Source organism: Borostomias antarcticus, assembly GCF_949987555.1.
Source record: "Borostomias antarcticus genome assembly, chromosome: 8".
Taxonomy (NCBI): Eukaryota; Metazoa; Chordata; class Actinopteri; order Stomiiformes; family Stomiidae; genus Borostomias; species Borostomias antarcticus.
Genome location: NC_140241.1, coordinates 4,599,786 through 4,610,788, shown reverse-complemented (window position 1 = coordinate 4,610,788; position 11,003 = coordinate 4,599,786). Strand labels below are relative to the sequence as shown.

General features: G+C 51.9%; 1 protein-coding gene across 1 annotated transcript in view; it reads left to right on the top strand.

Annotated features, from left to right (window-relative positions):
- Positions 1 to 2,102: 2,102 nt before the first annotated feature.
- aplp1 (amyloid beta (A4) precursor-like protein 1) overlaps positions 2,103 to 11,003 on the top strand; it is a gene marked incomplete at both ends in the record, with an annotated part of 22,773 nt that continues 13,872 nt past the window's right edge. The window contains one exon of the mRNA XM_084442039.1: positions 2,103 to 2,204. Within this exon, the coding sequence (XP_084298165.1) occupies positions 2,103 to 2,204 (102 nt within the window). The remainder of the gene's footprint in view (positions 2,205 to 11,003) is intronic.

Below are 11,003 nucleotides of genomic sequence, written 5' to 3'. Positions count from 1 at the left end.
CACTGGAAGCCTGATTGACAGTTACCTTGTAGTCCCCACAGATGCGGACCCCCCCACAGGGCTTGAGTATGGGTACTATGGGGGCAGCCCATTCTGAATGAGTCACTGGCTCAATGATCTTAGCTTCCAGGAGCCTATCCAGCTCAGCCTCCACTAAAGGTTTAACCGCATATGGGACCGACCTGGGTTTGAAGAACTTCGGTTTGGCTTCAGGATCCACATGTATAGCTGCTTTGACGCCCTTCAGAGTCCCCAGCTCATCTTTGAACACCGCTTCATGCTTCATAAGGACCTGCTCCAGCCTGCCGTAGTTCATAGTCTCCACCCGGTGGACGGTGTGCACCTCCATGGCCAATTCCTGGAGCCAACTCCGTCCTAGTAGATTTGGGCCTGAGCCAGCCACTACGATCACAGGCAACACTTTAGAGACAGTCTTGTGGGTCACAGTGACTCGGGCCATGCCTTTAACCCTAAGCTTCTCCCCGGTGTATGTCTTCAGCTTAATCGGGCATCTCTCCAAATTGGGCATAACGGCTAGGTCCCTCAGCGTAACATACTGCTTTTGACTAAGAACCGTAACACTACAGCCTGTGTCAACTTCAAAATGGACCTTGGTGCTGTTGATCATCACAGATTGTTGAATAGGGGGCACTTTGTGATTACGCTGTCCTACCAGGCATAGAGTGTGCATTGCATACATATCCTGCTCTGACTCAGAGTCACTACTCTCCCCCTCCTGTAACAAATGAGCCCTGCGGGACTTCCCCCTAGCTGTCTTCGGCACGTGGGACCCCCGTGGACCTGACTGACTCTGGGCGGGTTTTCCCTTGGACCGACACGCCCGCATGATATGGCCTCTCTTACCACAACCATGACATGTCTCTGTAGCGAACCTGCAGTCAGCCGGGTTATGGTGCCCCCTGCACCTGAAGCACAGCTGGTCCGGAGATGGCGAGACCGTGGATCTCCGCTCAGACACCTGGTAAACCGCCTCCCCAGGTTTGCTCCGCCCCGCCGCTCCAGCCTCATCTCTCCACAGGGCCTGTATATCCTTAACATCTTTATTAGCCGTTTCCATAGACTGTGAAATTTCCCAGGCCTTCTCAAAGGTTAGATCCCCATGTGACAGAAGCCTCCTCTGAATACTGTCATCATTCACCCCACACACCAAACGGTCCCTCAACATCTGTAACAGAGACTCTCCATAATTACAGTCACGTGCAAGCTTCCTAAGTTCAGCCACATATTCAGCAATCGATTCCTCCGGACGTCGAGTTCTTGTATTGAACTTGAACCTTTGCACGATCTCACTAGGTTTGGGGTTGAAATGGGCCCGCAATGTCTCGACTAATTGAGGGTAGGTCTTTTCCCCAGGTGTAGCAGGGCTCACCAAACTCCTCAACAAACTGTATGTAGCTGGGCCACAACAACTGAGCAAAATAGCCTTTGTCTTACCAGCATCAGTGATATCATTAGCCACGAAAAAAAAATCCAAAACCTCACAGTACTCCTCCCAAGTTTGGGACTGGCTGTCAAATGGGCCCACAGTTCCTACTGTGCCCATACTGGCTCCTTTCCTCCTCCACCTCCAGTTGATCCCCGTCGCCAATGTAGTAGCCGAGTTATCCAAGGAACACGCAGAGACCAATAAGGCGAGTTGACTGTTTACTTCCACAGGAGTAGAGCACACCAAACAATTGACTGTGGCACCACCAACATGGCTGCTCAGAGAGCCCCCTATGAAACAGGAAGCACCTATATATAGTGTACAGATGAACCCTAGTGTCTCCATCTAGTGGACAGGTAAATACATTACAAGTCAAACCAGCCAGGATATTACATATATGATCATAAGTAACCTTAAAACAGGGCTAAACATGCATTTTCCCTTTACTACTCCTTTAACAATCAGAAGGAATCTTGATGACGCATGTCTTCTCTCTGTTCAATTGTCTTGTTTTGTATAGAAAATGTTCTTATTTTACACAGACCTAGGAATGGTGTGCTGTTACCCAGCCTGTCCGTGCGTGTGCAAGTACTCGCGTTTGTGTAATCACATTCATCCGTGTCTGTTCAGCATGTGTACTGTAGACCACGCAACCATGTTTGTGTCCTCGTGGGCGAGTCACTCCTGCGGAGCCATCTGCGCCCGTGGGAAGTTGAGGCTCCCAGCAGTGGGTGAGGTCTTCTGGACCGGTCCCATGGTATGTGTGGGGATGTCTGGCGACCGAGCCGGAGCGCTGGGACTCCAGAACGAGACCCGGCCCGGCGCTGGGGAGGAGGGAGGGAACTCAGTCACGACTTCACGCTGCCAGAGCCCAGATGGCCTGTGGTGAAAAACAAACAGAGGCTCACGATGGATCTACCTCTCCGTAGCAACAGTACTGTAGCTGTACGATGGGGTTTTTTGTTGTTGTTTTTCAACCTTTTGTTGGTTTTGTTGTTGACTAGTGCAAACATCGATCTGAATAGTACAGTGAAATGTACACTAGTTCCTAAGTGTGCTCAGCAAACAAAGTAAAAGAAGTCAAAGTAAAAGTGCCTAAATAGAAAAATCAAATACAAAATATACACAAGAGTGAGATGAAAGAACAGATACATGTACAGTTGAATTAAATAGATATGTATATACATATATATATATATATATATATATATATATATATTGATCTAGACATTATACTGTTGGTATGTATATTATGTATAAAACATATTATACATATGTACATTGACATGTGTATTTACACAATGTAGATATGTATTCTAATGAGTATAAATATATGCTGGTGCTGTGCTGAGTATAGCTGCTGAGTTGAGTCCAGAGATCAGTGGAGGGTGTGTGTAGTGAGTTTAGGGTGTTGTTGGTGGGGAGGAGGGGAGGGGGAGGGGTGCTCTCTGAGCTGGCCTGTGGATGCGGTACCTTCTCCCTGATCGCAGCAGAGAGAAGTGTCTGTTATCCTGGTGGTCATAACGTGTCTCAGATAGAACCTTGTTCGTCGATTGGTCTGTATGTGACTCTACTTTTATCACTTGTAATCTCTGCACTATCTCTGGTCGCCACGGCAGCTGACAGGTCGCTTTATCGACATAATTTCAAATTAAATCAAATAGTGATTTTTATTAGCGATTTTTTTTTTTTTTGCCACAGCCTGAAATGACCCCAAGGGGTCAGGCTGATTATGGGCCATCTGCTACCAGGGTGCCCAGCGGGAGACTGGGTCACTGTAATATGGATTGATGAAAGCCTGGTCAACTGGAGGCCGGTGACATCACAGCATCTTCAGAACCACAGCGCTCCATCATCATGGCGGTCTGAAGCTACTGTCTATCCTTCTGAGTTCAAATCTGAATTACAGGCTTCCCCATCATCTGGCAAAGGTGTTTGAATGGATATGCAAATCGGTTTCCTTTTTGTTTGAGAAACACTGTCAGACAAAACCGCCACATAATGTACTATACAGACACAGTTCGGTGTAAAACCAGTCTGCTACACAGTCTTACTGTCTATTCAAAGCACAAGCTGTTCATTAGTGAGGTGTATTGACGAGGTGTCAATGTTGAAATCGTACCTGCTCCGCACACTGTTTAGACCATCTCGGAGCCTAGAATACAGCAGACAGATGATGCTCTCCCTTAACCATAGCCTGACTAGCCTAGCCCAGCCTAGCCCAACCCAGCCCAGCCTAGCCTAGCCTAGCCTAGCCTAGCCTAGCCTAGCCCAACCCAGCCCAGCCTAGCCTAGCCTAGCCCAGCCCAGCCCAGCCTAGCCTAGCCTAGCCTAGCCTAGCCTAGCCCAGCCCAGCCTAGCCCAACCTAGCCCAGCCTAGCCCAACCCAGCCTAGCCTAGCCTAGCCTAGCCTAGCCCAGCCCAGCCCAGCCCAGCCCAGCCCAGCCTAGCCTAGCCTAGCCTAGCCCAACCCAGCCCAGCCCAGCCCAGCCCAGCCCAGCCCAGCCTAGCCTAGCCTAGCCCAGCCCAGCCTAACCTAACCTAGCCTAGCCTAGCCTAGCCCAGGCACATTAGGAAGAGCCCTGATAGATCCAATGAATAATTAAAGACCATGATTACAGTGATGAATGCCCCCAAATCTCTCTGACCATTTAGAGTGAGCTGAGGGAGGGAGGAACAATGGGAGAATGTGCCTTTGTGTGGGAGTGGCGAGGGGGGGGGGGGGGGGGCAGGCTGGCGTGAGCTGAGCTCAGGGAGGTGGAGGAGAGGTACAGCACAGGGAGATGAGAGGACAGAGAGATGAGAGGACAGAGAGAGGGATGGAGATGGGGATGGAGGGAGGGAGGGAGGGACATGGGGACTGGGCAGCCACCCCGCTATTCAGCCATCTGGGCTGCACAGTACAAAAGAGACACAGGCACAGCAAGGCACAGCCTGTGTGTGTGTGTGTGTGTGTGTGTGTGTGTGTGTGTGTGTGTGTGTGTGTGTGTGTGTGTGTGTGTGCATCTTTGTATGTGTGTACTGTATGTTTCCGTGCTCTTACAGTACGTGTGTGTGTGTGTGTGTGCGAGCCATGTAGTTAGTATGACATGTATTGTGCTCATCCTTCTTGGCCAGACCACCCTTGAAAAAGAGACCTCAGCCTCAATGGGTTTTTACATTTCTGGTTAAATAAAGGTTTGATTGTGTGTGTGTGTGTGTGTGTGTGTGTGTGTGTGTGTGTGTGTGTGTGTGTGTGTGTGTGTGTGTGTGTGTGTAGAATAGCGTATATGGTACCTGTGTGTGGCGCCCCGGCGGTGGCCAAAGTCCAGCAGTAGCACTCAGACTATAAATAACCTGGATGAAAAAAATCAGACAGGTGGGGATTAACCCTCTAGGGGTCTGATGTCACCACCGGCTCACCCTCCGGCCCCCGTGACCCGTCATCAACATCCATCTTCCCAGAGGGGGGTTACCCCGTTCTGTCACGCCCTCCGGGGCGCCAATATGGCCGCCTCGGTGCGAGGAGACAGGAGAGGCCAGGAGGAGGAGGGGGCCAGAGACAGGGTCTAATCTAAAGCTCCCTCACATTAACATTTACGGCACGGCCCTCTGATGTATGGCGGACGGGATGGGGGGAGGGGGGCGGGCGGAGGGGGGGGGGGGGGGGGGCTTGTAAAAGGTGACAGATGATTGGAGGGCTCCTCCCCCTCAGCGCAGCCCCGCCTTGCCCGGCGAGGCCGGGAGATTGCATCATTACAGGGGATGAAGTCATCCTGCAACAAAAGGGGGGGAACAGGTGCTGAATATTTAATTAGACGGGCCCTGATGATGCCGGAGGAATATGGAAATGAAATACGCGGCCGGGGGGCCGAGCTCGGCTTGAACTGACAAGGGAGATTAATGGGCGGGATCGTGGTTATTGGACGGACAGTGCGTCCGTGTGACCCGCGCTGCGACCCGACGACCGCTATCAGAGGCCTATCACCTGTGGAGATATGGAGACGCTATCTAATAACCCGCTAGCGCAACACTGCTCTCTCCACACCCTTGGGCCGGCAGTATACTCGCTTTCGACTACGCGTAGGTATACAAAAGATGTCTGCCGCGCGTCTCCTGCGTTCCCTTTGGAGCGAGGGCTGTGGTTGGCTATGCGGGGGAGCTTCCGGAATTAATGCGGCGCAAAATGCGCACGCTCACGTTGTTAAACCGCAAGTTTACCGCCGAACGCCCGTTGAGCTCTGCCGCGCGGGAGGAGGAGTCTGCGCCCTTGTGATGCGTTCGGCTACTCAGACCAAGAAGCGTTGGGGATTTGTGAGCACATGAAAGCTGTAGGGAATAGATTGTGGGAGAGGTATGGAAAATATCAAGAGAGAGAGAGAGAGAGAGAGAGAGAGAGAGAGGGGGGGGGGGGGGCAGAAAGCCAATCGATGTCTCTGGGCTTGTGTCAACAGGCCATTATTAACGATGTGTCGGCCTCTGCAGTGGGGAGCTGCTCCATCACGGGCCTGTTCTGCTCTGCTCTGCTCTGTTCTGCTCTGCTCTGCTCTGCTCTGTTCTGTTCTGTTCTGTTCTGCTCTGCTCTGCTCTGCTCTGCTCTGTTCTGCTCTGCTCTGTTCTGCTCTGTTCTGCTCTGCTCTGTTCTGTTCTGCTCTGTTCTGTTCTGCTCTGCTCTGCTCTGCTCTGTTCTGCTCTGTTCTGCTCTGCTCTGCTCTGCTCTGCTCTGCTCTGTTCTGCTCTGCTCTGCTCTGTTCTGCTCTGTTCTGCTCTGCTCTGCTCTGCTCTGTTCTGCTCTGTTCTGCTCTGCTCTGCTCTGCTCTGTTCTGCTCTGCTCTGTTCTGTCTCTGTTCTGCTCTGTTCTGTCTCTGTTCTGCTCTGCTCTGCTCTGCTCTGTTCTGCTCTGTTCTGCTCTGTTCTGTCTCTGCTCTGCTCTGCTCTGTTCTGCTCTGCTCTGCTCTGCTCTGTTCTGTTCTGTTCTGTTCTGCTCTGCTCTGCTCTGTTCTACTCTGTTCTGCTCTGTTCTGCTCTGCTCTGCTCTGCTCTGCTCTGTTCTGTTCTGTTCTGCTCTGCTCTGTTCTGCTCTGCTCTGCTCTGTTCTGCTCTGTTCTGCTCTGCTCTGCTCTGCTCTGTTCTGTCTCTGCTCTGCTCTGTTCTGCTCTGCTCTGCTCTGTTCTGCTCTGTTCTGCTCTGCTCTGCTCTGCTCTGCTCTGTTCTGTTCTGTTCTGCTCTGTTCTGCTCTGTTCTGTTCTGCTCTGTTCTGCTCTGCTCTGCTCTGCTCTGTCTCTGCTCTGCTCTGTTCTGCTCTGCTCTGCTCTGCTCTGTTCTACTCTGCTCTGCTCTGCTCTGCTCTGCTCTGCTCTGCTCTGTTCTGCTCTGTTCTGTTCTGTTCTGCTCTGCTCTGCTCTGCTCTGCTCTGTTCTGCTCTGTTCTGTTCTGCTCTGTTCTGCTCTGCTCTGTTCTGCTCTGCTCTGCTCTGTTCTGCTCTGCTCTGTTCTGCTCTGCTCTGTTCTGCTCTGCTCTGTTCTGTTCTGCTCTGTTCTACTCTGTTCTGTTCTGTTCTGTTCTGTTCTGCTCTGCTCTGCTCTGCTCTGCTCTGTTCTGCTCTGTTCTGTTCTGCTCTGTTCTGCTCTGCTCTGCTCTGCTCTGCTCTGTTCTGCTCTGTTCTGCTCTGTTCTGTCTCTGCTCTGTTCTGCTCTGCTCTGCTCTGCTCTGCTCTGCTCTGTTCTGCTCTGTTCTGCTCTGTTCTGTTCTGTTCTGCTCTGTTCTGCTCTGTTCTGTTCTGTTCTGCTCTGCTCTGCTCTGCTCTGCTCTGTCTCTGCTCTGCTCTGCTCTGCTCTGTTCTGCTCTGCTCTGCTCTGCTCTGTTCTACTCTGTTCTGCTCTGCTCTGCTCTGCTCTGCTCTGCTCTGTTCTGCTCTGTTCTGTTCTGCTCTGCTCTGTTCTGCTCTGCTCTGCTCTGCTCTGTTCTGCTCTGTTCTGTTCTGCTCTGCTCTGCTCTGCTCTGTTCTGCTCTGCTCTGCTCTGCTCTGCTCTGTTCTGCTCTGCTCTGTTCTGCTCTGCTCTGCTCTGTTCTGTTCTGCTCTGCTCTGCTCTGTTCTGTTCTGCTCTGTTCTGCTCTGCTCTGTTCTGCTCTGCTCTGCTCTGTTCTGCTCTGCTCTGCTCTGTTCTGCTCTGCTCTGTTCTGCTCTGCTCTGCTCTGCTCTGCTCTGCTCTGCTCTGCTCTACTCTGTTCTGTTCTGTTCTGCTCTGTTCTACTCTGTTCTGTTCTGTTCTGCTCTGTTCTGCTCTGCTCTGCTCTGTTCTGCTCTGCTCTGCTCTGTTCTGTTCTGCTCTGACCTTCTCTGCTCTGTTCTGTTCTGCTCTGTTCTGCTCTGACCTTCTCTGCTCTGTTCTGTTCTGCTCTGTTCTGTTCTGCTCTGTTCTGCTCTGCTCTGTTCTGCCTCCTCGGCACCGGGCCATGACATGTGGGAGAGAGGTGGAGGAGAGGAGCCGGGGTGGTGGAGGGGGGGGGGGGGGGGGGGCGGGGCGGGGGGGGGTTTGCACCTTGGCTCCCGCTGCACGGCTGAATGAGACGGTCTTAACGGTCCAATTAAGCCGCCCGAGGGGGGGGGGAAGAGCAGAGCCCAGCCCACAGCCCAGACCGGCCCGGACCTGAAAGAGCAGGATGATCGTTGACAGGTCGTCAAGTGTTTTCAGGAAGCCGGATGGATCAGAACCCCCCCCCCCCTTCCCCCCCCCCCCCCCCGTGAAGATTTAGAGAGGAAAGGGAGGAGAAGTAGAAAGCAATGGAAGAATTGATACGCAGTGGTGTCATAAGACTACTGAACCCAAAGTATAGAGATGAATTGTAGGTCATTATATTTTGATGAATGTATAAAAAAGAAGGTGTTTGGCCTGTGCCGCTTGGCTGTGTCCGTTTGTCCTGTGTCATCCACAACTATAACAAAGTGCGTCGACTTCCTGCGTTAGGCGCATGCTGCATCTGCACTTGACTGACTGATTGATTTATCATTTCTGCAGGATTAACCTCTTGGCAGCCTCCCCAGTCCACCCGGTGACGTGTGCCAAAGCAATTAACTAAATCTGACCGGCATGTCTCATTAAGGCTCAGCCCAGCCCTTAAAATCCATTAGACCAATCAACAGGCAGCATGCTGACTTTGTCTCTGACATGGCCAGCCAACCCACCGAGGATGAGTTAGATCTGCATGCTGTAGATATTGACATCCGGAGCAGCGATGCCTTGATGAGGTGCATTATTTACAGAATAATTTATTTCTCCGAAACGATTATGCCTGAAGCTGTAGACAAAAGGCAGTTGAGAAATCCAGAGCCATGAGTCAATGACAGTGAGCGATGGCAACATGTTCGCACACATTTCGCTGGTAAGATCCAGGCCTCCATAAACAGACAGCTACTGTACATGGGAATGTCTCTTAAGACTCTGCCAACTGCCAACTTTAAATTCAGAACTGAATAACAATTTATTTTTATGTACAGTAAATAGTATAATTCAGAGGAACTGGTCTCCATGCCACTGTATTTCCGGAGGGGACTCAACAATTCGCTCTAAATTTAACTTTGCTCTGACTTTCATGGCGTCACCGGGTCCTGCAATGTTCCCAGTCGGACGCCCACTGAGACGTGGCGTGGCGTTCACACAGCCGGGGAGAACGGGGGGGGGGGGGGCTGTGTGACGGCGCCCTCTGCCTGCCTGGGGTTGTCACGCCGGTGGCGTTGGCGTTGGCGGTGGCGTCTGGCTGGCAGTGCGAAGAAAAAAGGGTGATTCCTCCCAAACTGGGTCAAAGACGGCGGGAGTTGGTTCCGACGCTGGCAGGACGGACTCACTTTGAGGGACGAAGGAGGAGGAGGAGGAGGAGATGGAGGAGGGACGAACAGATGCAGGGCTCGTTCGATAGCGCCGTTCGTTATTAGCGGTTATCACGGGAGGCGGATCTGATCTGGTCTCAGATCAGTGGTTGGGGAGAGGGTGAGGGGTGGGGGGGGGGGGGGGGGGCTGACGAGCCACGCCGGAGGTCAGGGCCTCAGGCTCCTGATGGGCTCCTATTGATCAGAGAACTGGGCTGATACAGTTGCAGGCGCACGGCATTGATTTCCTGCGAGTGCGGGAGTGGAGAGCAGGCGGGGGGGGGTGGGGGGGGGGCTGCCAGGTTATCTTCTCAAATATCCAGAAGTCTCTTTTGTGGCGTTGACCTTCCCCAAGTCAAAGAGACATATCTATTTAACCGTTAGCTCAGCAGCCACATTGGTTTGACGGTGTTGTATACAGCTTAAGCAAGCACTTTCCCTCGGCTTATCCACGCCCACCACACACACATGCACACACACACGCACGCACACACACACGCACGCACACACGCACGCACGCACAAACACACACATGCACACACGCACACGCAGTCCTCCCCACATGCACACATCAACTACAGGGAGATACTGAAGCAATCCAATTCAGCAAAATCAACATCTAAGCATTCATTTTAATTATGCTTTATCTCACGCATTAGACGAGCATCCGGTGCTGGGTTGTGGGGAGGGAGGGGGGGGGGGGGGGAGGACTGCAACTCCATACTTTGATCCAGGAATAAGACAGCAGAGCTCTGAGGTCATGTCTCAGGGTCCCCAGCGAACCCTAAATAAACAGGAGAACACTGCGCCATTCCGGGGCTGCGAACGCATTTTGGCTTTATTTTTAACCCGATGCGCTCATTATTATGCTTTCCCTCATATCTCAACCCCAAAAACCCTCTGGGCCTCTTATTATTTGTTGTATATTTCCTCAAAGACTTGTATTTATTTATTTAGCGTATCAATTTTTAATTGGAACTTCAAACGCAGTACGCTGAGGCCAGGACGTCCCTTTGATCGGGCGCCGTTCGCCACGCTTTCCTCCTCTCTGCCTCGGCTTCCCTCGGGGCGTCCTCCTCCTAACTGGCTCAGCGCTCTTTGTCTGTCTGTCTGTCTGTCTTTCACTGGGTTCTTCTGTCTGTCTGTCTTTCACTGGGTTCTTCTGTCTGTCTGTCTTTCACTGGGTTCTTCTGTCTGTCTGTCTTTCACTGGGTTCTTCTGTCTGTCTGTCTTTCACTGGGTTCTTCTGTCTGTCTGTCTTTCACTGGGTTCTTCTGTCTGTCTGTCTTTCACTGGGTTCTTCTGTCTGTCTGTCTTTCACTGGGTTCTTCTGTCTGTCTGTCTTTCACTGGGTTCTTCTGTCTGTCTGTCTTTCACTGGGTTCTTCTGTCTGTCTGTCTGTCTGTCTGTCTGTCTGTCTGTCTGTCTTTCACTTGGTTCTTCTGTCTGTCTGTCTGTCTTTCACTGGGTTCTTCTGTCTGTCTGTCCTTCACTGGGGTTCTTCTATCTGTCTGTCTGCCTGTCTTTCAGTGGGTTCCTGTCTGTCTTTCAGTGGGTTCTTCTGTCTGTCTGTCTGTCTGTCTGTCCGTCTGTCTGTCTGTCTGTCTGTCTGTCTGTCTGTCTGTCTGTCTGTCTGTCTTTCAGTGGGTTCCTCTGCCTGTCTGTCTGTCTGTCTGTCTGTCTGTCTGTCTTTCTGTCTGTCTGCCTTTC